The 25005-nt window shown below is 37.6% G+C and overlaps 1 protein-coding gene across 1 annotated transcript; it reads left to right on the plus strand.

The window, feature by feature from the left end:
- The first annotated feature begins 2754 nt into the window (after window positions 1–2754).
- zdhhc7.L (zinc finger DHHC-type containing 7 L homeolog) lies at window positions 2755–23047 on the plus strand. The gene is made up of 8 exons (XM_018257952.2): window positions 2755–2919; window positions 8873–8957; window positions 10396–10717; window positions 13006–13130; window positions 15786–15882; window positions 17920–18001; window positions 18582–18712; window positions 20690–23047. The coding sequence occupies exons 3-8, from the start codon at window positions 10412–10414 to the stop codon at window positions 20861–20863; spliced, it is 915 nt and encodes a 304-aa protein (XP_018113441.1). The 5' UTR covers window positions 2755–2919; window positions 8873–8957; window positions 10396–10411; the 3' UTR covers window positions 20864–23047.
- The last annotated feature ends 1958 nt before the right edge of the window (window positions 23048–25005 follow it).

Consider the following 25005-nt stretch of genomic DNA (forward strand, 5'->3'; position numbering starts at 1 on the left):
AAATGTAAATATAATGGCCAATATTTTGAGCTTTATTTCTCTTTTAGCTTTCATGTAAATCGCCAGGATGTCTGAAATGGTAGCGCAATGAAGATGGGAACTCTCTAGTAACCCAGTCTGTGAAAATTATGCAATCAAGCCACACACTGATACTGACTTTACCATAGAGTCATCATTTCCGTAAATTAACACTGATATATTTCTTACCAATATAGTAATAGTAAATATAGTAATTACTTCAATATGCTCTTAAACACAGCTCTGAACTGTTGCAAACAATGAAGGTTCATCCCGGTGCTCGTGAAGGCTTTCCACTATTTTTCCTCACTTTGCAGTAGCTGTACATGCATAGATTCAAGCTTTTAAACTAAGGAGCCTTGACAGCAAGAACCCCTGAGTCAAGAATAACCAAATAATCTCTGGGACACTGGAATAGAGTTTATTTTTGGGAGCAACAAGTAAATGTGTTTGTAACTCAAGTGCAATTATTTGTAAGATAATACAGTACTAAGAATCATGATATCTTCCTATACTCAGGGGTTTCCAAACTTTTTGCAATGAGGGACAGATTCGGTGAGGTCAAAATATGTGGGGGCCGACTATTCAGCCTGACATTCTTTGAATCATTTACATCATTTAACTAATTTTAACAAGGAGTGGCATAGCCGTAGCAGTAATATTGGGCACATTAGTGAAATGATCTGCCACTTGGTCTATACTGCTGCCTGGGTGCTGAAGGTGTTAGCAATAGACACATAAAGGCACGTAGTGATGCGCCGCTCTCGCATGCTTCTTTAGTTTACTGTACTGGCATGTCAATACATCTATTGACACCTTCAGCCCTAAAGAATTATGAGAGAGCGGTGTGTCACTACATGCCAGTACGTGTCTATTGCTAACACCTTCAGCACACAGGCAGCAGTATAGACCAAGTGGCAGATCATTTCACTAATGTGCCCAAATATTACTGCTACGGCTATGCAATTCCTGATCGCACTGTGCTGGCAGCCTCATTATTATTAATTTCATGATGGAGGCTGTGGGCCTGTGTAAATTTGAAAACGGACCACAATTGGCCCACGGGCCAGACTATGGACATGCCTGCTATACAAGGAGCGTAACTGAGTAAAATAGTAGATTCAATATTCAAAGGAGAGTGCAAGGACAAAAGCAATAGCCCGCACATGTGCTAACAGAAAAGGCCCACAGACATTTTAATAATTCTATGGCCTGTTGGTATGTTGCACCCATTATATTCTTCTAAACTAGCCTTTAAATTTGCTTTTTTTGTCCCTAAACTGTGAAAAATATGGCCCTAGTTTTTACATAGAAAACTTGGACTCTCTTATGTGAGCAGAAAAACCCTAAAAACTCTCAATGACTTTTGGTCAATTTTACCCATTAACTTGTCCTAAATTAGCTCAATTATTGCCCTCAATTCTGAAAAATCTGATTTATACCCTCTCATGCCATTGAGATTAAAAAAAAAAGCCTAAAAACAAAACACACCGTCGTCGTATTCTTCTAAATTAGCCTTTTTTTGCCTAAATTGTTCAAAATGTACCCTTTGTTTGCACACAGAAAACACAGGGACCCTGGTGCCATATTGAAAAAAAATCAAAGCTGCCCTTATTTCGCCTGACCCAAGTTTCCACAAAAATCCCTTTCCTTTTTGGTCAAATCAGAAGAGGCTCTCATAGCAACTGGTACTGTTGTCAACCAGGAAATTTTTTTCCCCCAGTACAACTCAGGACAAACAAATTTTACTCTTGGTTAAATCTTAATTTTATTTAGAACAGAGGCTGTCTGTACTGGTCCACCAGCAAAATTAAGTATTTTCCTTTAGGGTTGCCACCTGGCGGGTATTTACCGGCTTGGCCGGTAAAAATGTTGCTTGATGCCAATGTTATTTATCGGGAAATCCATAAAAATATAGGAAGGCCGGTATTTTTTCCCAGAAAATGTGGCAACCCTACTTCATACCTCCCAAAATTTTGGAAGTAAAAAGAGGGACAAAAAATTTTTTCCCGCATGTAGCGCAGCAATTTTCTGACCACACCCCTTTATGTGGCCACACCCCCTAATTACCATGTTTGTTTTACAAAATTTGGCAGGTTATGAAAGTTTGAAAATATTTCTCCTTATCTAAACTGTGTTTTTGTGTCTCAAATTGTTACAAAGTATCTTATTTGCACCTGCGGCTGTTCTGGGCTCTCTGCTAAAAGCCAATTAAGTGAGAAACTTTATTTCTTTTTCTGGCTGTTCAGTGCAGAGAAAAGAGGGACTTTCCAGTACAAATGAGGGACTGCGGGTTGAGCTGTCAAAAGAGGGACTGTCCCTCCGAAAAAGGGACAGTTGGGAGGTATGTTCCATCCCTGACATACTTTCCCAGAAAAAAACGACTTATTTAATAATTGGGTGATGAGAGTCCAGTGACAGATAATGACACTTACACAAAAACATATGGGGTGTTTTTTGTTCACTGGCACATACAAATATGAGTTTTAATAAGCAGAGATAAACAATGAATGTCTTAGTTGCGGCCAGAGTTGAGGGTCTAATGGAGGTGTGCATGGCTGCTTATTTGTTGTTGTTCCCGTGTGGGAGTAAAGGGAAATATACGTGGGCAATTATGGCCATTGAATAGCATGTGTTATAGCAAGCATCTTATAGCTGTGTACCACTGACTAAACTACTACATCCCAAGGCGGCTGCGTGCAGCGTCACTGCGCTTTTATCCCTAGATTCGTGACGCCGCAATCTCGCGACATGAGACTTGTGACGTCGGGATTAGCTGTCGGGCAGGAAGCGAGGATCTTGATATTAACGGGGTTGCGGGACGATTAACCAGCGATCTGGGGTTTGCGGGCTTTGTTAGGAAAACCGGAACTGTCCCGCGAAAAGCGGGACTATTAGACGGTATGTAAATGGAAAAAACATAGCAGTGCTTCTGCAGGTGGTTCAATCCCTTGATTTGCTTGCTATGGGGTGGTCATTTATTTGGAGGGTCTCAGAATGCGTCTAATGTTAGGTTAGAACCAGAACAGAGCTTCAGTGTTCCTTTAAATATTCTTGCACCGTTGTGGGATGTTCGTAGTATTTTAGGACAAGTAGTATTGATGCTTGGTGTCAGTATTGATAATATAGTGAATAAAGTACCCCCTCTTGTAAAATATAAGGATATTATAAGTTACCGAGGAGTTTCATGACCCTATAAAAAGACGAGGCCGAAGGCCGAGTGTTTTTATACAGGTCATGGAACTCCGAGGTAACTTATAATATCCTCATATTTTACAACTGGGGGTACTTTATTTATTATAATACACAAATTTTAATGAGTCATGTGACAGAAATTACATCACTACTCACCGTTTATAACTGATGACATCACTACTCACCGTTTATAAGGATATAATTTACAAGATATTCATGGCTTTTGTGTATTATAGGCAAATATAATATCTATTGAAGGAAAGCAAGAAGAGGTGTCAATGCTATCACTGTCTCTAAAGCACAATCGGCTATTTTTTAACGCTGCAGGCTATCTGGCATACGATCAAAACTGGCCATAGACGCAAAAATCCTATCGTACGAATCAAGGATTCTTACGATTTTCGGACCGTGTGTGGAGAGGTCCCGATATTTTTCGTCTGACGGAGATCAGTCGTTTGGCCGATCGGACAGGTTTGATTTTGTCCCGACCGTTCAGCCGGAGCCCATTGCGCTCTCATCGTAATCTGATTGTTCGGCCGTAGGGCTGAACGTTCAGATTACCCCCGATGTAGCCATGCCCGTTAGTGGCATATCGGGGAAAGATCGGCTCGTTTGGCGATGTCGCCAAACGAGCGGATCTTTGCGTCTATGGCCACCTTAACAACCATGTTCCATTCATTTGGGAAAGATGCTCCCTATGGCTTCCCCCACCTGACAGTTGTGAGTGTCTGTTACTGGCAGCACCTTATGAATCCCCAACAAATGGAATGCGGGTGCAATTGGGGAAAGGCTTTTGCCCACCTCTGATATGACCTCTATAGTCCAGATAAGAAAAGAGTATGCACAGAACAGTGGAAATGTTGGGCAGGGGTCAGTTAAAAAATAGGCTTGGAAGAAAGTGATCTTTTTCATTAAGTTTTAATCCAAATAAATATAGGATGTCTATCAAGATTACAGCATAAATTGCTACATGCATGTTACGGTATTGGATCATTCAGTACACTGTGAGCCCTTTTTAGCAGGTTGCTATATGACTCTGTGTACTAATAAACATTATTATGGCTAAATATTTATTAGCTCCGCCACATTCTATGTGTAACATCAGAAGTGAATATTAATAAGGCACCCAGCATCAATATTTTATTTTCAACTCTTTAATTAGTTACACCTACAATAATTATCCACATACAGCCATGACGCACATAATTATAAAATGCATTTCCAATTACAGATCTGTGTCATTTTTAATTATTATTTGTATCTCTACTTCTTAGTGATATTTGGTTGAACAGTACTGTAGCTTTTAGGATCTCAGTTTGAAGCAGAGGCTATTATTGTCTTCTGTGTAACCTTTTCTATTACAGCAAAATAGTGGTGAACACTAATATTTATATTCCCTGCTCGTTTTATTACCTGGGGCTAAGCCGAACTCCTTGTTTAAAAATGCTAAGGCATTTTTAAACAAGTGGTTTGAGGTTAGCCCCAGGTAATAAAATATCTGGGCAGGAAATCAAAATATTACTAATCTTCTCTGACACTTGACAACAATGGTATTATTGGCAAATGCTACTGTTGCATGTACTGTATGGCATGAGTGTGTGTTCTCCAACATTTTATTCAGTGTGAATATTAGTAGTTGAGCCTGTTGAATCCACACATTATGTGTTTGTGGTGCTTAAATGAATGATCAATATCTAAATGTTTGTCGTACTAGGAATAAAATCTGAACATCTGTGGCCATCTTAAATCAGCATCCAATGTGAATGTTACTTCTGAAGGAGTTTCAGACACTAACCCTGCTGCAGTGCCCCCTTTTACAGACCATGTACTGGGAAAGGGGCAGACTGAGGGATTGAGAGATTCATGCTGTTCTACAGGTGAAATAGGGAAACGCTACATTCAGCATGCATGACCTAAGCTTATACACCCCTTTATGGCTTCAAAATCTCACATATATAATTATATTTAATTGGCATTTAATAAGGGAAATCTGCTCTAAAGAATAATTACATACACTGAATTTGTTTATGCCTATTTTCTGTTTCATAGTGTACATTGTGCTATTTTGCTGTTTGTACAGGTAGATAGCGCTTTTAGTCCATTTGTTCAGTGCATTTCAGCTCAAAGTATTGTGCTGAATGTTAACTTTCTTTACTTCAAGATAATTGTGTGTAATGTGTAACCACCCTTAGTGTAATGTCCTTCAGCTACAATAAGGGAATAAACTATGGAATAGTTCTCTGCTGAATAACTTTTTTGTTTGCAGCTGAGCAACTTTGCAATATTGATTAATTAAAACATATTCAATGATTTTAAAGTTGCTTTTAAACTGAATTGCCACATTCTGTGCTCTTCTGGTCCTGACTGTTGTAACAAGGCTTGTAAGTCAGCTGATGAATACGGACTTGTGTTACATTGTTTTAAGTCGAACCCAAAGAACAGAGCAGGATAAACAAACCTTCTTTCCGTTGCAATTACATTTAAAAATAATATATATATATATACTTTATTCCATTTGTGCCATGTAAGTATTGGTCTTAAATTAAAATTGTTCTTGGGGAGGCAACCTTTAACATGAAATCACATGGCTATTCAAACATTCACAGAATTCATCTCTTGGAAACAGAGCGAGTCACAGAACACAATTTTTTACACTACATGCCCTCCCCTGCGTACACAAATCATAACCTTCCAGTCAGGGTCCAGAAACAAAGGGAACAAGACAAGCTAAAAACAGGACAATAAGCACTTGGGAATCCACCCTGTAGTTTCCTGCAAGCGAAATAGGGGGAGGACCAAAGTGCTTTAGCCAGGCTGAATAGCCTTGGTAAACTGATGGGGGGAGCAGAGATGAGGAGAGTAGAAGAGAAAGGAGAAAGGAACAGATGGGCAAAACAGATTAAATCCAAGAAGGGAAGAGCAGTAAAAAATGGGAAAAGTATATCCAAGTGTATGGTACAATGTCCAGGACAACAGATGTTGGGAACATGAAAAAGTAGACTGGGAACATATAGAGAAGGGGAAGAAATGGGTTAGAGCAGATTGAGAAATAAAAAAAAACATTTCCCGTCTGGCTGTGTAGTGAATAGGTCACTGGCAGTTGGTAAATAAAGTTGGTAATCTGTGGCAATAGTTTGAAGTGCACTAGCATCCTCTGACTAACCAACCTGGAACAAAACTCCCTGGAAGAATGGGCCAAAATTTATCCTGCAAAAGGTGCTACATAGGCCATAGGATTTAAGGTTGTTATTGCTGAAAAAGGTGGCTCGACATACTATTAAAGTGTTGGGACTGAATAATGCAGTCAGCATAATTAATTTTTAATTTTCTTAAGGTTTTTTTAACATTGTACTATTAAAAAAACTATATTCAGAGAGCAACATTTCAGTGCCTCATTTGCTATTCAGTAAAATGGGCGAATTGACCAAGGGTCTTAATACCTTTGTAGAGTTGACTGATAGAATGATGGGCTGCAGTAACTTCTCCGATAAAAAGGTTAGTTCTGCAGAAAAAAAGGGGGGGAACAAGTCCATATACTTTTTGGACACTTCATCCCTTAGTCGTTGGTGTAGTGATTATGGGAAAAAAATGTCTTGCTTTTGGTACAGCAACACCAAGACTGAACAAGAACATAAATATGCAGAGCTTTGGTGAAAAGGCATGAATGTTCACTGTTGTAAGGCTACTGTTGGGCTAGCACTAGTTTGTTGGACTTCAGTTGCTCATTAAAAGGTAAATACTACCTTTTAATGACATTTCTAAATAGATATGTTGTAAAGTTCTTCAGAATCATCAAAGTACCTCCTACTTGGATAGTCTACTGGCTATATGACAAGAAAGTAGCCTTTAAGGTGAATAACAATTTTTTTCATTGCTTATAAGGAATTTTTATAGTAGATTCATATTATACATTCTGGTCATATTTGCATAGATGGTTTTAATTTGGACCCAGTTTACTGTGTTGTATATTGATTTTTCTTGTGAATAAAATTCCATCAACTTTGTCATATATCATTTTAGTTGATTTAGAGCACTGCGTGGCCTATAATTAAGGTTATAATTAGTAATAATAACCCTACCATATTGTTTCATTAAATTTAACCAGATTATGTATGGTTTGGTTTCAAGTACATTAGAGACTAGAAAGACCTCAGAATATAATTAGCAATGCTAGCAAATAAACTATCCTGCTAATGTGTATACATATATAATATGCACACAGCCTAAATTGTTGCATGTGTTCTGAGATTTCCACTCTATGTATGTATTTTCTTATTTATTAACACATTTTCATTTTTATTCTTGTGATATAGTGTCTGGGTCAAACAACACGGCATGCCTTATTCAAGCATACACTGGATCAGCAGAAAAGTTAATTTAGCACCTTAAAGGTGTGGTTCACCTTTGAGTCAACTTTTAGTATAATGTAGAGAGTGATATTCTAAAACAACTTGCAAATGGTTTATTCAGCAGCTCTCCAGTTTGCAATTTCAGCAATCTAGTTGCTAGGGTCTAAATTACCCTAGCAACCATACACTAATTTGAATAAGAGACTGGAATATGAATAGGAGAGGGTCTGAATAGAAAGATGAGTAATGAAAAGTAGCAATAACAATAAAAAATAAATACATAATGAAGGCCAACTGAAAAGTTGCTTAGAACTGTACTGAACTATAACCTAACTAAACGCTTACTTCAAGGTGAACCACCCCTTTAAGATAAGTACATACATTGGAAGGTTTTCAGCTAAAAATGCACTACACTAAATTGCTTCCCATGTATATTAGGTGCACTTAGTTTTCATCAGAAAAAAAACAGCCCGTAATCACACACTGTTCTTTATTTGACATTCCACCAAATCTTTTCTGCCATGTAGGAAAATGAATGTTTTACATATCAAAGATGCAGCGGGTCAGGTTAAACTTGTTTGGTGTAGTTCAGTTGCTTAGTCAAGGTTTTTATAAAGCATATTTATGTTATTGCTAGTTCTCTTCTGTCAGCGTTGGCTATTTATTCCTTTACATGTTTGAACACTAGCAGTTATACATATTATAGAATTTATACTCAACCTTCTATTAGTCATCACTCTATGTATTGTACATCACGTACTATTTGGTTTTCTTACGAATACATGCAGAGTCCACAGAAACCATTTATAGCAAATAATTCTTCTATTTAAAAATGAGTTACTTTTTCTCTGTAATAAACCAGTACGGTACCTTGTATTTGATCCTAACTAAGTTGCATACATCGATATTGATGGCAAACAATCATAATGGGTTTATTTAATGTTTTTAAATGATTTTTATCATAGCGCCAAATTATAGAAAGATCCCTTATCTGGAAAGCCCCATGTCCCAAACATAACTACCTATATAAAATAAAGACTAATAATAATTCTAACTGCAGGCACTCCCTTTTCATTGCTGACATGTGTACACCCAAATGATTGGTGCACACTGAGCCAATATTTCTATCTCGTTATAAATGTGTAACTCCCTTTGGGCTTTAATGTGCTCACGGCTGGCTGTCCACTCAGTTCTGATAACATTTAGTGACATGTAGAATTTCCTTAGTGCAGATATTCAGGGAGGGATATTCTTGGCAACAGTCTCCTTGAGGCAAAACTACTAAACAGTTATTGATGTTTTCTTTGTAGGGCATGCCAGACATGGTTATATATCCTTACATCTTGGTAGCTGGAAACAAAGCTATGTCAGGATAACCTTTGCAGATTTAGGGAGGTAAGTTGATTTTTTATTTATTTATTTTTCTGAAGAGTCCTATTGTAGTTTGAATTTGAACAGCAATCTGGTTTATTTTGGAAAAGGAAAATGCTGCTTTTCCTAAAAGCTTGTATTTCCATGGTGAATGTTTGGTGGTCCCTTTTTTCCCTGTGATAACTTCTCATAAATATATGAAATTGTGGGTTAGTTATGGAGGAAAAATGCCATAAGCAACCAAAAATTAAAACATTTATATAAACTACCAGCTTGTAGTTAAATCTTTTTTTCAGAGATTTCCTTTAAAAAACGCCATTCTGCCGAAAAGGTAGCACAGGAGTCATTTTTATCTCTCAATCAATATTAGAAAGCTTAGGGGCAAAGAGGCAAAATGAAAGCCATACTCAGAACTCCATGATGGTTTACTTGTACAACAGGCAGTAGTGTAACCCCTGGTTATATAATATTCCCATGTTGTTTTTGCCACTGTTTTTATGGTGCAATTTATCACCAGAAAAAACAGCAAAATCTGTTATGGAGTCTGTTATGAAGTCGCCCAGAACAACATTCATTACTTTGTGATAGCAATATCCTCTATACCTGCATATGTATTTGTGGATGGATGTGCATACCTGCATATGTGACGTGCTTCACATAAATATGGCAAACCCACTTTGCCTTTCACATTCACAAAGTACTGTACATTATTTAGGGATTAAAATTGCACTTCTTTTTGCATCAGTGAAATAATTAGCACTACAGTGCCAGAAGGTAATCTTCCTCACATGTTTACCGTACCTAAAACTGTTACATGTTTTAGAGGATTTTGCTGGTGAAAATGTTGTGAACTGTTAGAATGTTTGTATGAAAACAGAATTTGAGAAATCACAAACTGCGTTTGCTGTTTCATGGAGCAAACAATGGCTTTATGATATTGATCTGCATTGCAGTTTCCTTAAGCTGCCTGTGTAAGGGCAGAGACAGAATAGAAGATTCGGGGAGAATTAGTCGCCCGGAAAACGAATCGCTCCGAGTGCTATCCTGCTGGCGATTTAGATTCTAGATGGTGGGAAGGCAGTTCAAGGAGATTAGTCACCCGAAGAAGAGGCGATTTGTCGCTGGGCGACTAATCTCCACTTGTTTCTGCCCTAAGTGAGAGTGTTGCCCTCATCTCATAGATGTTAAATATCTATACAGGTATGGGATCAGTTATCTGGAAACCCGTTATCCAGAAAATCACAGGTCCAGAGCATTCTGGCTAACCGATCCCAAACTTGTCCAAAACTATTTAAATTACAATTTCTACATGTTATGCTTAACCTTTTACAAAGAATCTGCATACGTTGTGTGGGTATAGGTTTACTTTGATATCTTAAACCTGATACTGATTAACTGTTTTGTAAGCTTTCATATTTGAGTTTCAAAATCACTTAATTACTGTTGCCTTTCACTCTTCCAGGACAATTGCGTAAGTCATGCAGTCTTCAGGCCACAGATTCCGTGATGTAGAGCACCACCCTCTTCTCAATGAAAGTGACGGATATGACTCCACCCCTTCCGAGGGTGAGCTCGCTGACAAAGCTTGGTTTATACGGGATGGATGTGGCATGGTCTGTGCTGTGATCACCTGGCTACTAGTCGTCTATGCAGACTTTGTGGTGACTTTTGTTATGCTGCTGCCTTCAAAAGACTTCTGGTATTCTGTCATCAATGGAACACTTTTTAACTGCTTGGCTGTACTTGCTTTGACATCTCACCTGAGGACAATGCTAACGGACCCGGTAAGATTAAGTAGCTCATCCCAATTTCAGACATCTATTATAGCTGACTCAAAATTTCTGCAATAGAACATCAACTGTCCTTTATAATAAGTGTAAATTTAATGTGCATGCAAGCATAAAAAAGGATGGCAGAGGAGATGGGTATGGTGGAATTGAATGTTAAACATTTGTGTTACAGTCCTCTAATAGAGCATTTTAGCAATGTCTGTGCTGTAAAGCATAATAAATTGGAAGACGCTTGAGCTAAATATTCACCATTTCAAAGTTATCAGGGGAAATAAAAATAAATAAACTGAGACAACACAGAAGCAGCTGGCTGGATCAGTAGCTGGAACTTCCCACTCTTAACCAGTTTCAGAATGGAGTTCCTGCAAGCTGAGCATTCCAGTGAAAGGTCATATACTGTAGTAACAAAAGAGACTGCTTCCACACTGTCTGCTGAGCCTTAAGATTTGGCCCCTTCAGACTGAGCCAGCAGCATATCTGCTCATGTATAGGACCCAGGCCCCGGACTGGCAATCTGTGGATTCTGGCAAATCTCAAAGGGGCAGCTGTAAGAAGCCACAGACCGTCACTACTTAGTCTACTGGTGGGGGTTGCATGTTCTGGAAGTGCAAGGGCCAATTCTAAATCCCAGCCCAGATCTGATGGGCCCTCTCCAATAGATATTTGGCTACAGAATCATCAACATCTAGGCCAAATAAGGCTGCTCTGATCGTTTGGCCCTCAAACCAAAAATCCAGGCATAGATCCGCTTGTTTGGTGACCTTGCCAAATGATCCGATCTGTTGTTTATGGCTAGCTTTAGTTTACAACCATAACCACCCCATGTATGTGTTCAGTAACTGAAATTGAATCCACCAGTCACTGCGCAGACGGGCAGATTTTCTCCAGAATATGCTTGTATTCATTTTCTGGATGAAATCAGGCCAAGTCAATTGCGCTTCCATTATACGTTGGTGTTTTGTGATGATTTATTTCTCCATATAGTCTTTTTGAGAAAATTGCCCTAGTTATGTCACCCAAAGCAGCTTTCGTAGCCTTGTATTGAATAATTGCTTTAAAGGTGACATATAGTCAAACCCCCTCTAATAATGTAGGCAATAATGAATAATAAATATATCATATCTTTAAAAATGTATACTTTTATTGTGACTCCCTATAGATCTGCTATGGTTAGGGTTGCCACCTGGCCAGTAAAAATATTGGTTGATCCCAATGTTATTAATAGGGAAAAAACATAAATATATAGGAAGGCCGGTATTTTTTTTCCAGAAAAGGTGGCAACCCTAGCTATGGTCCCTGTCGGTGTGAAAAATGAACGGTTGGCATGTCCTAACAATCCCTGCTAGAAGCACAGTAGGAAGGCTTCAGTTCCCTATCGGGTCAGCCTAGCTGCTGATTGGTTCCTATCGCGCAATGCATTGGGCGGAGTGCTGCAGCCTCCCCTGTACAACTTGGGAAAGGAGGCAGCAGGAAGTGTAACAGATGGGCAGGATTAGTAGAGTTGTTACAGACCTTTTCAATAAAGCAACCAGAAACACCACTTTTTTTAAGCTCATTCCTTTTATATTTACTAATTTATTTATGTTATTTTATTTTTTTTTTTTTTTGCTGCTTGCTACATGGTTGAATGACTTTCGACTCCCTAGTGTAACAAACCCTTTAAATTACTTTCTTCTGTATTTTTTCTGTAAAGAGAAAAAGACTACTGAATTGTCTTTTACCATGGATTTTACCTTGATTTGATATTGTGACTTATCATAACCTTGGAACTAAAAACCTCTTGTTTTTGAAAATGCCCAGACTAACTTATTACAAAAGCGGGCCAGGGAATGTTCATTGATCAATACCCTCGTTTTTGTGTGTTTACCCTGCAGTGTGAAAACATTGTGTAAACCAGGGTCCTACTAAAATGTATATAATCTCTACATTAGTAATATTCAGGCACCTCTAAAATATTAAATATTTCACATGGAAATTGCAGCAATCTTCTTCTTAATATCAATGGGGTTTTGCTTGTGGTGGTCCCTGGAGGAATGAATGGAAAATAGATACGTTAGCTGCTTTAAGTCTTCTGCTGCCTAGGTTTTCCTTTTCTCCTCTTTTTAGTTACAGTTTTATGTTTCCAGCAATGCATTAATAATGTAAGAACTATTTGGCAATGTACATTTAATTGCTGTTGGTGTTCTTTTTATGCAGCTTGATTACTTGTCTTATGTCCTTAGAATAGCTATTTCAAATCACTAAATATGGTTTCATAATATGTATGTTTGGCTATTTTCCAGGGGGCTGTTCCCAAGGGTAATGCCACTAAAGAATACATGGAAAGTTTGCAGTTGAAACCAGGAGAAGTAATATATAAATGTCCAAAATGTTGCAGTATCAAACCAGAACGTGCCCACCACTGCAGGTAAATAAATGTGTCCCCATGAACATTGTTTCCTTTTATTCATTAGGGCAAGTGGACTTTATCTTTTTAATCAAGTCACTGTGATATTGTATCTGTTTATGCATTAATTTTTTGTAAGCAGATAAACCTTTCAAAGCTGTCAATAGAGAAATCTTAGTGTTAAATGGGACCTGTCACTTAGAAATAGAAAGCTGTATAAAGAAAGCCCTTTCCATTTAATAATAGTACTGCTCCAGCAGACTTCTTTGCTGAAATCCATTTTTTAAAAGAACAAATGTTTTTTTATATTTAATTTTGAAATCTGACATGAGTCTAGCCATATTGTCAGTTTCCCAGGTGCCCCCATTCACATGACTTGTGTTCTGATAAAACTTCAGTCGCTCTTTACTGCTGTACTTCAAATATGAGTGAAATCACTGCCTCCCTTCACCCCCAACAACAGAACAATAGAAAGGTAACCAGATAGCAGCTCCCTAACACAAGATAACAGCTCCCTTGTAGATCTAGGAACAGCAGTCAGTAGTAAAAATCCTTGTCCCACTGTGACTCAGTTACATTAAGTAAGAGAAACAATAGCCTGTCAGAAAGCAGTTCCTTGTTTAGAAACTTGTTTAAAAATGTCAGCTATCATGTATTGACTGCCCTACCTCTATGCCACTGACACAACAATCACTTCCCATACTGCACTTCCCACTAGGGAAGCCCCAAACACTATTTGAGATTCGGCTGTACCCATAAATTCCTAGTGTAATGGCAGAAATTGTAATAGCAGAAATTGCAGTGGCAAAAGTAAGTGAATTCTGCTCTCAAACCCCCTTGTGCAGCAATAAGTGCAACTAAACATTTGTGTTAATTGTTGGTCAGTCCTGAATTTTAGCAGTCCCTCCATACAGAACAGCTTCAGCTCTTGGATGTTGGTGGGTTTCCTCTCATAAACTACTTTCTTTCGCTCTTTCCACAAACGTTAATTGGATTAAGGTCAGGATTTTCACTTGGCCATTCCATAACATTCACTTTATTCTTCTTTAATCATTCTTTGATAGAACGACTTGTGTGTTTAGTATAACTGTCTTGCTGCATGACCTACTGTCTCTTGAGGTTCAGATGTCTTGACATTTTACTTTAGAGTTATCTGGTATAGTTCATTGTTCCATCAATGATGGCAAGCGATCCAGTCACAGATGCAGCAAAACAGGCCCAAACCAGAACACTCCCACCACCATGTTTCACAGATGGGATAAAGTTCTTATGCTGTAATGTATTGTTTTTCTTTCTCCAAAGGTAACACTTTGCATTTAAGCCAAAAAGTTCTATTTTGCCTTTATCTGTCCAACATTCTTCCAGTATCCTTCTGGTTTGTCCATGTGATCTTTAGCAAACTGTAGACAGTCAACAATATTTTTGTGGGAGCTTTCTTTTGCTACCCTGCCATACACACCATTGCTCTTCAGTGTTCACCTGGTGGTGGACTCATGAACATAAGCATTCGCCAATGTGAGACAGGCCTTCAGTTGCATAGAAGTTACCCTAGGTTCCTCTCAGACTATAGATGCCTTGCAGTTATCTTTGCTGGTCAACCACTCCTGTGAAGGCTAACACCGGTCTTGAATTTCCTTCATGATACACAACCACAAATATATAAAACAGGATCTCTCACTCACACCTGAGTGACTGAAAACACCAGATGCAAATGAAAGAGGGAGCTAAGCATCGATAATAGGATTCTGATGACAAAGGGCTCATTTAGATTGATGTTGACTAGAAAGTCATTAATGTATCTAAACCCAAAACAAAGCAAATTCTCCAAGGGTTCCAATACAGAATTCAAACCTGTATCTCCTGGTTTGGACTAATAGGATTCAAATTTCCCTTTTAATTGTATTTATTTTGCATGATTACAACCATTTAGGCAGTGGCACATAAGGAGATTTGTCACACATGAGTAGCATAGACTCCCCAAGGTTGACAAATCTCCTAGAAAAACATTTCCCTTAAGTAAACCTTTTATTTTAAAATCTATAAAAAAGACTCTAAACTGCCACCAACATGACATACCTCTCTCCCAACATTGAGGGAATGAATTTATCAAAGGTCGAATTTTAGAGTTATGTGAGCTTTTTTAGACCTCGAATGAACCATCTTCAGATGGTTCAAGGGACCTCTGCTATTGACTTTTACATGACCTCGACAGGTATTAGATGTAGTATTTTCCGATTTGAGCGATTTCCAGGGTCACGGTATAATGAATCTCAAAAATGCAAGGTTTTTTTTTTTAAATTCAGATTTTTGATTCAAACTTTAATTTTTTGTGGAAAACACAACTCGATTCTTACTAAATCCGTCCCTTTAAGGAGGACATATATGCAACTATATTATTGTATGAAACAAATTTTCGAATGATATTCATTCATTCCTTTCTGGTTTATTATTTAAAATACAGTTCAATATAGTCTTTGAAAGGTAATTTATCCTTTAGCACATACTGAGAATATAAATGCTAGCATTAGTTTCTACTCCAGAAATATTGTTCCTTTCCTTGGCTGATTATTTTAGAGCAGTAATAGTTGTGTGTTTTCATAATAATCTACCACCGTAAATAATAAAATATTTCAAAGTCCCCCATTGCTTTTTTTTTTATTTATTTTTTTGCATTAGCATTTGCAAGAGATGTATACGTAAGATGGATCACCATTGTCCGTGGGTGAACAACTGCGTGGGAGAAAAGAATCAGAGGTTTTTCGTGCTTTTTACAGTGAGTGCTCATTAATAATTAACACAGAGTCTTGCGTTAACAGTGTATGCGGGTTCCATTAGCTTTTGAGTGAGAGAGCATATGGCCAGAACCAGACAGGAGATTGGTAGTCAAATGATACTAGTGTCAGGAAGTGTAGATTTGAATCATTTTTAGAAAATTTTCTGTCAAGGCACAATAATGAAAGCAAATATAATTTCAGAATTGAAAAAGATGAACCTGTAATTCAGAAGAGGTTTTTTTTTTTAGAATTCACAGCTATGAAAATGCCTTTTAAAATCCATCTTTTAGATCATCAAGCTGACTTTTTAGTTCCTGTTTGGACATATGTCTAACAATCTTGATAAGTGCTGTCCATCTGGAGGTTTGGGTATTGCCTGTGGTTCTCAAAGGGATTTTTGTGGCCCTCAGCCTAACCAGGGTCTTTGGAGACATTTGTATCTGTAATCTGTTTTTATACAAACCACCCTGCAAAATGTGGTACAGGTATGGGATCCGTTATCCAGAAAGTTCCGAATTACAGAAATGCCAACACCCATAAACTCCAGTATAATCAAATAATCCAAATTTTAAAAAATTTCCCTTTTCTCTACTAATAAAACAGTAGCTTGTACTTGATCCCAACTAAGATATAATTAATCCTTATTGGAAGCAAAACCAGCCTATTGGGTTTATTTAATGTTAACATGATTTTCTGGTAGACTTAAGGTATGAAGATCCAAATTATGGAAATGTCTATTATCTAGAAAACTTCTTGTACATCAATTAGACCGCTCCCAGCTTACCACACCCCCCCCCATACGCTGTTCTGTGTGCTCCTTGTTGGTTGCTCTGTCCACAGCGTCCCCACCGCTTATCTCACACCAAACCAAAAAAAATGCCTATGATCAAGGGATTGAGTCCCCTGTGGGATCTGTAATAAACCTGCCTTTCCTTGAATGGAGTGCCGTCTTTTTTTTGGTTTGGTATTATCTAGAAAACCCCAGGTCCCAAACATTCTGGATAACAAGTCCCATACCTGTATATTGAATAATTAGTCACTTGATGGACAGCAGTAGTGTAATTTAAGGAGGTCCAGCTGGAGGCTCTTGGGCCGGATGTGGAGTTTTTTGGGGGGTTTTTAGTGACCCAGTGATCAAGAGATTAATTGTTTTTATCTGGCTCCCAAATATGGTGTTTAGTAAGTTTTTCTACTATACACAAACCATTGGGCGGCATGTACCTGTATATTGAGAATGGTCAGTTATAGCTTCATGTGTGCTGAAAACTGATGCTTTTCTATGTCGGATCACCCAAGTACAAAATGAAGTGAATTAAGCACGCGTGACTATAGATTTGCCTGTCACAAACCTGCATGCGTGTTGTGGAGAAAAACAATTGTGCAGTGTCAGAAGTACATTTGCCTGCATTAATTGGCTATTTCTGCTAATTAAAACTGTGGGTTTCTCGATATGTCGTTATGCCACAGCATACATGCAGGTTTATAGGCCCAAAATAAAATATTTTACAAAAAAAAAAAAGAAACATATACAGGTTTAGGATCCGTTTATAAGGAAACCCGTTATCCAGAAAGCCATGAATTACAGGAAGGCCATTTCCCATAGATATTTTATATGCATTGTGGGGTGTGGTACTCTTCATTGTATATCCTGTGCCAGCCATTCACACAACTTTTACATTTCTTTTTAGGTCTTTTGCTTGATTTTGGCTTTCACTCTTAATCCATTTTGTAGTATTTGTGAGGCATGCAACACAAGTAATATTGCCATGTACCAATAATCCATAGGAATGTGTCTGTATTACTTGTAATGAATGGAGACAATCCGCTTTTCTTAAAAAGTGCAGAGGATAGGAATTACATTTTACAAATACATTTAAAACTACTAAATAATTTGTATTTGCTGTATATTGATTACATTTTCTTCCCTTTCGAGGATAAAAAAAAAGTTTTCAATGAAGTACCCTTTTTATTCATTTGTTATTTTTATTGCAGAGAATTTATATATGAAACCTTTCTTTATTTCTTTTTATCCTCAGATGTATATAGCTCTGATCTCAACGTATGCCCTAATTTTGTGTGGGTTGCAGCTTTTCACTTGTGTCAAAGGACAATGGACAGGTAGGTTACCAAAAGTGTCAATGGCATGATTATAAAACCCTTGGTTTTTAATACTGCTGTAAGTCATAGGCTGCAAAGGAAAATATTTTTCTATTGTTTATATGTTTTGTTACGGCCTCATCGGATAACTAGCTAAGTGTACAGTCCTCGGTCTGACTAAGTATCATAACATCCTTATGAGCTTTTTAACTTGCCTTTTGTGGCATATTGGTAAATTGAGATAAGGATTGTGGCCATAGCTCAAGCATTGAAGTGCCTGATTGGTCTTCTGCTTGATGACTGATCACTGCTAGGTTTTATAAGGCTGCATTTATGGTGCATCTCTGAAAGACAAGTTTGTGCAGGAGGCGGGACAATAATGAAAACACCTAAATGTAAATCACTTTATTTTTTAGAGAAGCTTCAATTGAAATGGGAAAAAAAAAATGTATACATCTGCCAAAATATTAGTCACCCCACATAACATAATTATTGTAGGCTTCAGCTTTATAACCTATAATCAGTGGTCTCTGTTTGGGGTTTCTGTTGTATATGCAGTGGTTATGTAGAGTCATAACTAATCCGTCTGTCTCTCTTACAGCATGCAGCAGCTTCTCTCCCCCCGTTACTGTAATCCTGATGATCTTCCTGTGTCTTGAGGGACTTCTTTTTCTTACATTTACAGCAGTTATGTTTGGTACTCAGATCCATTCAATTTGCAACGATGAAACGGTAAGATGGCTTTACGTGTGCCATGATTGTAGAATACAGATTTTTGCTGCTTCAGCTTTGTAACCTAATGCCAGTTAACACCGATTTAATGCCACTATAATCCTATATCTGTATTGTATAAACCAAGCTTGCAATAATGGAATATTTCTAGCTTTGTAGTTTAAAGATTAGATATTATACTCATTCCCTTAGAAAACTGGACACGTTTGATGCACTGCACAGATTGTAAATTCTGAGGATTTTGCAACACTGCAAAATCCTCCCTGTAAAGATTTGCATAATCAGTTAGTAGGTTAATCGGGAGATTAGCCATTTAGGTAGACTCCTATGCTTATGGGAGAAGGTTGTAAACTTTAAGGGGCAGATTTACTAAGCTCGAGTGAATAATTCGAATGCAAAAATATTCGAATTTCAAAGTAATTTTTTGGTTACTTCGACCATCGAATTGGTCAAATTCTATCGAACGATTCGAAGTAAAAATCGTTCGACTATTCGACCATTCGATAATCGAAGTACTGTCTCTTTGACAAAACTTCGACTTCATACTTCGCCAGATTAAAGCTACCGAAGTGCAATGTTAGCCTATGGGGACCTTCCAGAGCACTTTTCTAAGTTTTTTTTGATCGAATAAAAATCATTCGATCGATCGTTAAAAATCGATTTTTATTCAATCGAAGCTTTTGCGCTAAAATCCTTCAAATTCGATATTTGAATTTGAAGGATTTTACTTCGAGGGTCGAATTAGAGGGTTTTTTAACCCTCGAAATTCGACCCTTGATAAATCTGCCCCTAAATGTTGGTATAGAATTGTAATGTTGGTTATTACTTAAAGGAATTGTTCAGTGTAAAAATAAAAACTGGGTAAATAGATAGGCTGTGCAAAATAAATAATGTTTCTAATATAGTTAGGCACAAATGTAATGTATAAAGGCTGGAGTGACTTGATGTATAACATTTTCTGCTCTCTTGGTTTACACTGACTGGTTACCCTGGCTACCAGGCAGTAACCAATCAGAGACTTGAAGGGCGGCCACATGGGTCATATCTGTTGCTTTTGAATCTGAGCTGGATCAATTACAAACTCACTGAACAGAAATGTACCATGTGGCCCCCCTTCAAGTCGCTGACTAACTCGAGTTATAGAGCTGAAAATCAGGAAGTTGGATTCTGGCTGTTTTATTAGACATCTATTCACTCCAGCCTTTATACATTACATTTTCGGCCAACTAACTATATTAGAAACATTTTTTATTTTGCACAGCCTATCTATTTACGCAGTTTTTATTTTCACACTGAACTGTTCCTTTAAAGGAAAACTATACCCCCCAAACAATGTAGGTCTCTATTAAAAGATACTGAGTAAAACAGCTCATGTGTAAAACCCTGCTTCATGTAAATGCACCATTATCATAATAGTATACTTTTTTAGTAGTATGTGCCATTGGGTAATCATAAATAGAAAATTGCCATTTTAAAAAATAAGGGCCGCCCCCTGAGATCGTAAGATTCACTGTGTACACATACAAACCACATGTAAGGTCACATGAGCCAATTAACAGACAGAGTTCTGCCTTTTGCTTCCTCACTTCTTCCTGTTACAGTTAGTGTTGTAGTATTTCTGGTCAGGTGATCTCTGAGGCAGCCCAGATAGAGTCACGAAATGGTGGTTCAAGGCAAGAGATGTAAAAGGGCAATATTTATGTAAATATATATTCCAGTTTGGTAAGATTCTTTAATATGTCATTCAATTTGATATAAACTAACTGTTGCTTAAGTATTCATTTTGGGGGTATAGTTTTCCTTTAATTATATATGTAATTGTTGTTTCCTGAGACACATAATATATATTAAAACATTTGAATTATCTTATTAAGCTAGAATGCAAAACAAATGGTGTGTATGTATGCCAGTAATTTAGGGCATATATTATTATTACACTGGCCAGTCTTTAGCAATTTTACTTTGCCTTCTTTGCAGGAAATTGAACGTCTTAAAAGTGAGAAGCCAACATGGGAGAGGAGGTTGCGGTGGGATGGCATGAGGTCGGTTTTTGGGGGGCAGCCATCTTTCCTGTGGATTAATCCTTTCGCAGGTTTGCAAGTCAGACGCTTCCTGAGAGCAAGGAAAGGGGGTACAGAGTTCTCAGTCTGAACTGTCTTCTTGTTCCACTGGAATTATCCCAACTTTATTTATTTTATGTAAGGAAAATCACTCCTGCTATCAACAGGGTCACAGCTAAAGAGATGAAAAAAAATTGGAAGTATTTCCTTCCGCAAAGATTTTTTTTTAGCAGTATATTTAACATGGCCTGCATGAACAAGGAATTAAAATGAAGTCTGTTCTAAATCTAATGTATAATTATACAGGGTTTTGTTTTTTTTTGCAAAAGTCAACCTCAACAATTTTTTTTTTTTTAATCAAGACATTTTATTCATCATTTTTTTTTTCTTGCTTTAAATTTGGATGACAAGCTCAATGACTTGTGTGAATCATGAATTTACGTTTCAATGCTGTATAGCGGAACTTTGTTTTTCCACTTTTCTCTACTGTATTATTAGAAGATCTGATTTTCTTGATGCTGGACAAAGATAAAAACCTTGAACACCCCAACTGTGCAATATAAGTCTGTAAGCGTCGGCATGCAGATAGCAGAGGTCGGCTGTGGAGTGAGCATGCAGGTTTCAAAATGGCAGTAATAAGGCATTTCCTCATTGTATCCATAACGTCTCTACGCTGCCTATAGATAGCTTTTTCTATTAACATCGTTTATTTCAACCACTTTTTAGTTTCCATCTGTGCACTCCTTGTTTATTTATATTCTGCAGTTGATGTCTATGCCATTCTTGGCATTTAATCATCATGCGTGTCTTTTAAATTCCAGAATAAGTATACGAGTCTTCCTAAAACATGGGATCTCATATGAACTATAGAAAAGGAGTGTGAAACTATATGTGAACCAAAGCTAAATCCATTCTACACCGTTCCTATACAAGGAATAGAAATGCATTTCCATGGTTGACTGCCATTGTCTCATTTACCGTTCCTTTCACTTATAGTGAGAGAATTGCTTGTTAATGGATAATTCTTGTCTGATGAAAATGTCTGCAATGGGAAATTGTTTGATTGGTGCTGGTCTTTGTTTTTAATGTATAGCATACATGTATGTTTTAGCCAGAAGCAGCCATTGCAACGCTTTTCAGCATGTATGTTTCCATTTAAGTTGTGGCACTCACCTTTGCTGATTGCATTCCATTGGTTTGTGTCTGATTTATTGCTTGTGTACAATATTCATGTCACATGGGAGTGAAAGTTGCCATTCATTAAAGTATGATATTGTAAAAAAAAAAGGGGGGTATGGGGTCCTCTCATGCACTGACGTCTGAAATAAAGTATTCAGATTCTTACAGTACAAACACTACGCTGCATAGACTAAGACTTAGACTAAGAGTACTCCGATGTTAACAGCTGAGGTTATTCCATTAGAGTATGTTTAAGATTGTAATCTTTAATAACAGACCCCTTCTGTTGTTTCCCTAAAATGATAGAACAATTGAAAGATGCTGTCATACTGAAAACTATTACCCATAAACAAGGCTAACCTAGCCAAGGATTTTGATGTTATTTATTTAATTTATTGCTGGCTGACCTATCAGTTGCTTGCGTGCACTGAAAATATATTCTCTGTTTCATAGCGATGTGTAGATTTGGAACAGAAGAGCATTCTACAAGGATTATTGCATGTGTGCTGTAGAATCTTTAACCCTTTATATGACGGGGCCCATCTAACCACATGAGGTTTACTGTGAATCAAAATGGAACTGATGAATGTACGTTATCACTGGGTTGCCGGTGTTGTAGTTGCGGTGACACATAAATGCTTAAAAAAAAGTCATTTTAGCAGGACAGATTTACTAAAGGTTGAATCTTTTACTTGTTCAAGTGGAGTTTTTTCCCCTTTAATGCATTTTCCCCTTTAATCACTTTAATGCATTTTAAAAGGAAAAATACCAGTGTAAGGCCAATAGGTTCTTTGTCACACCAGTAGTATGTGGGGTCTGGGTACACATGCCCCAGACCTATAGCAAAAGGTGGAGGTATTCAACCAAAACAGAAGAAGTAAATTAATACATAGCCTTACGCGTTTCGTGGCACTCATTCATAGGTAATTATTTTAAACCCATATATGAAAAGTCAAGCTCCATGCAAACTGTTTTTTTGTTTTGTTTTTTTAACAAAAACGCATGCTTTTGCAACTTTTTCTCAAAGTGTTCAGCAGCTCAGAGGAGAGACCACGGGTGATAGGAAAGCATTGCAACAGAATATTTGTATTAGGTTGGGAGGAAAATGCTGGCAGAAATAGTAAATACCGGAAATATTAATTCATTTTTCTCTTAGCAAGAAAATGAATTTATGAATTTTTAATATATCTGCCATTACTTTAGAGATGTAAAAGTGACCCTATCACTTGAAAAAAGTATCCACCATTACATACCATTTAAAATATATGATAAACTGCCTGTACCCTTTGTGAACCATTTCTTTGGTAAATGCGCCTAAGATCAATTATTGGAAACCTACCTGGGTTGTTAATTGGAGCCTCACATTCTAAAGCTGCTTCAGGGAGGTTTCCTGCAAGCTGGGCACTGCTCACAAACACATACAGTTAGGTCCATAAATATTTGGGCAGAGACTTTTTTCTAATTTTGGTTCTGTATATTACCACAATGAATTTTAAATTAAACAGCTCCGATGCAGTTGAACTGCAGACTTTCAGCTTTAATTCAGTGGGTTGAACAAAAAGATTGCATAAAATTTTTTTAACACAATCACTTCATTTCAGGGGCTCAAAAGCAATTGGACAAATTCAAAAACTGAAAATAAAATGGTCATTTCTAATACTTGGTTGAAAACCCTTTGCTGACAATAACAGCCTGAAGTCTTGAATTCGTGGACATCACCAGATTCTGGGTTTCCTCCTTTTTATTGCACTGCCAGGCCTTTACTGCAGTGACTTTCAGTTGCTGTTTGTTTGTGGGCCTTTCTGTCCGAAGTTTAGCCTTCAACAAGTGAAATGCATGCTCAATTGGGTTCAGATCAGGTGACTGACTTGGCCATTCAAAATATTCCACTTCTTTGCTTTAGTAAACTCCTGGGTTGCTTTGGCTGTAGGTTTTGGGTCATTGTCCATCAGTATTATGAAATGCCTCCCAATCAATTTGACTGCATTTACAGTAGCTGGATTTGAGCAGACTGTAACTCTGAACACCTCAGAATTAATTTGGCTGCTTCTGTCCTGTGTCACATCATCGATATGTGCATGCCCAAGCCATCACACTGCCTCTGCCATTTTTTTATAGATGATGTGATCTGCTTTGGATCATGAGCTGTTCCGTGTCTTCTCCATACCTTTTTCTTGCCATCATTCTGGTAGAGGTTGATCTTGGTTTCATCTGTCCAAAGAATGTTTTTCCAGAACTGTGCATGCTTTTTTAGATGATTTTTTTTTTTTTAAGCAAAGTCCAATCTAGCCTTTATATTCTTGAGGCTTATGAGTATTTACTTTCATGCAGTCTTCTCTTTATGGTAGACTTGGATAACAATATGCCTACCTCCTGGAGAGTGTTGTTCACTTGTTTGGCTGTTGTGAAGGGGTTTCTCTTCACCATAGAAATGATTCTGCGATCATCCACCACGTTTGTCTTTCGTGGACATCCAGGTCTTTTTGCGTTGCTGAGTTCACCGGTGCTTTTTTTCTGTCTCAGGATGTACCAAACTGTAGATTTTGCCACTCCTAATATTGTAGCAATTTCTCGAATGGTTTTTTTTTCTGTTTTTTTTTTTTTTTCTGTTTTTTTCTGCTTCACCTGCATGGATAGCTTATTTGACTGCATGTTGTCTGTTCACAGCAAAATCATCCACATACAAGCACACCCGCTCAAATAAACTCCAGGGCTTTTATCTGCTTAATTGATAATGACATAAAGAAGCACAAAAATACCAAACCTAGCACAGAGAAGCAGAGGCATGGAGCTCAAACCACACCATTGTTGGTCAAGGTGGGCATGCAGTAGATCTATCATATAACATAGTCATATAACATCAGTATATAGAAACCACTCTCGAAGTTCTTCAAAAGGGCCCCGTGGGTTTTTTTTGTGGCCACCATGCAGCCTGTAAGAACCAGTGGCAACCCATTTGAAGGGATTCCGGAGATGGTTGAAGACTTACCATGATCTCATATAGTTATTTACCTTGATAATATTTTGTAAATACCCACACTGACAACATGTGGT

This window comes from Xenopus laevis, chromosome 4L (genome assembly GCF_017654675.1).
Source record: "Xenopus laevis strain J_2021 chromosome 4L, Xenopus_laevis_v10.1, whole genome shotgun sequence".
Taxonomy (NCBI): Eukaryota; Metazoa; Chordata; class Amphibia; order Anura; family Pipidae; genus Xenopus; species Xenopus laevis.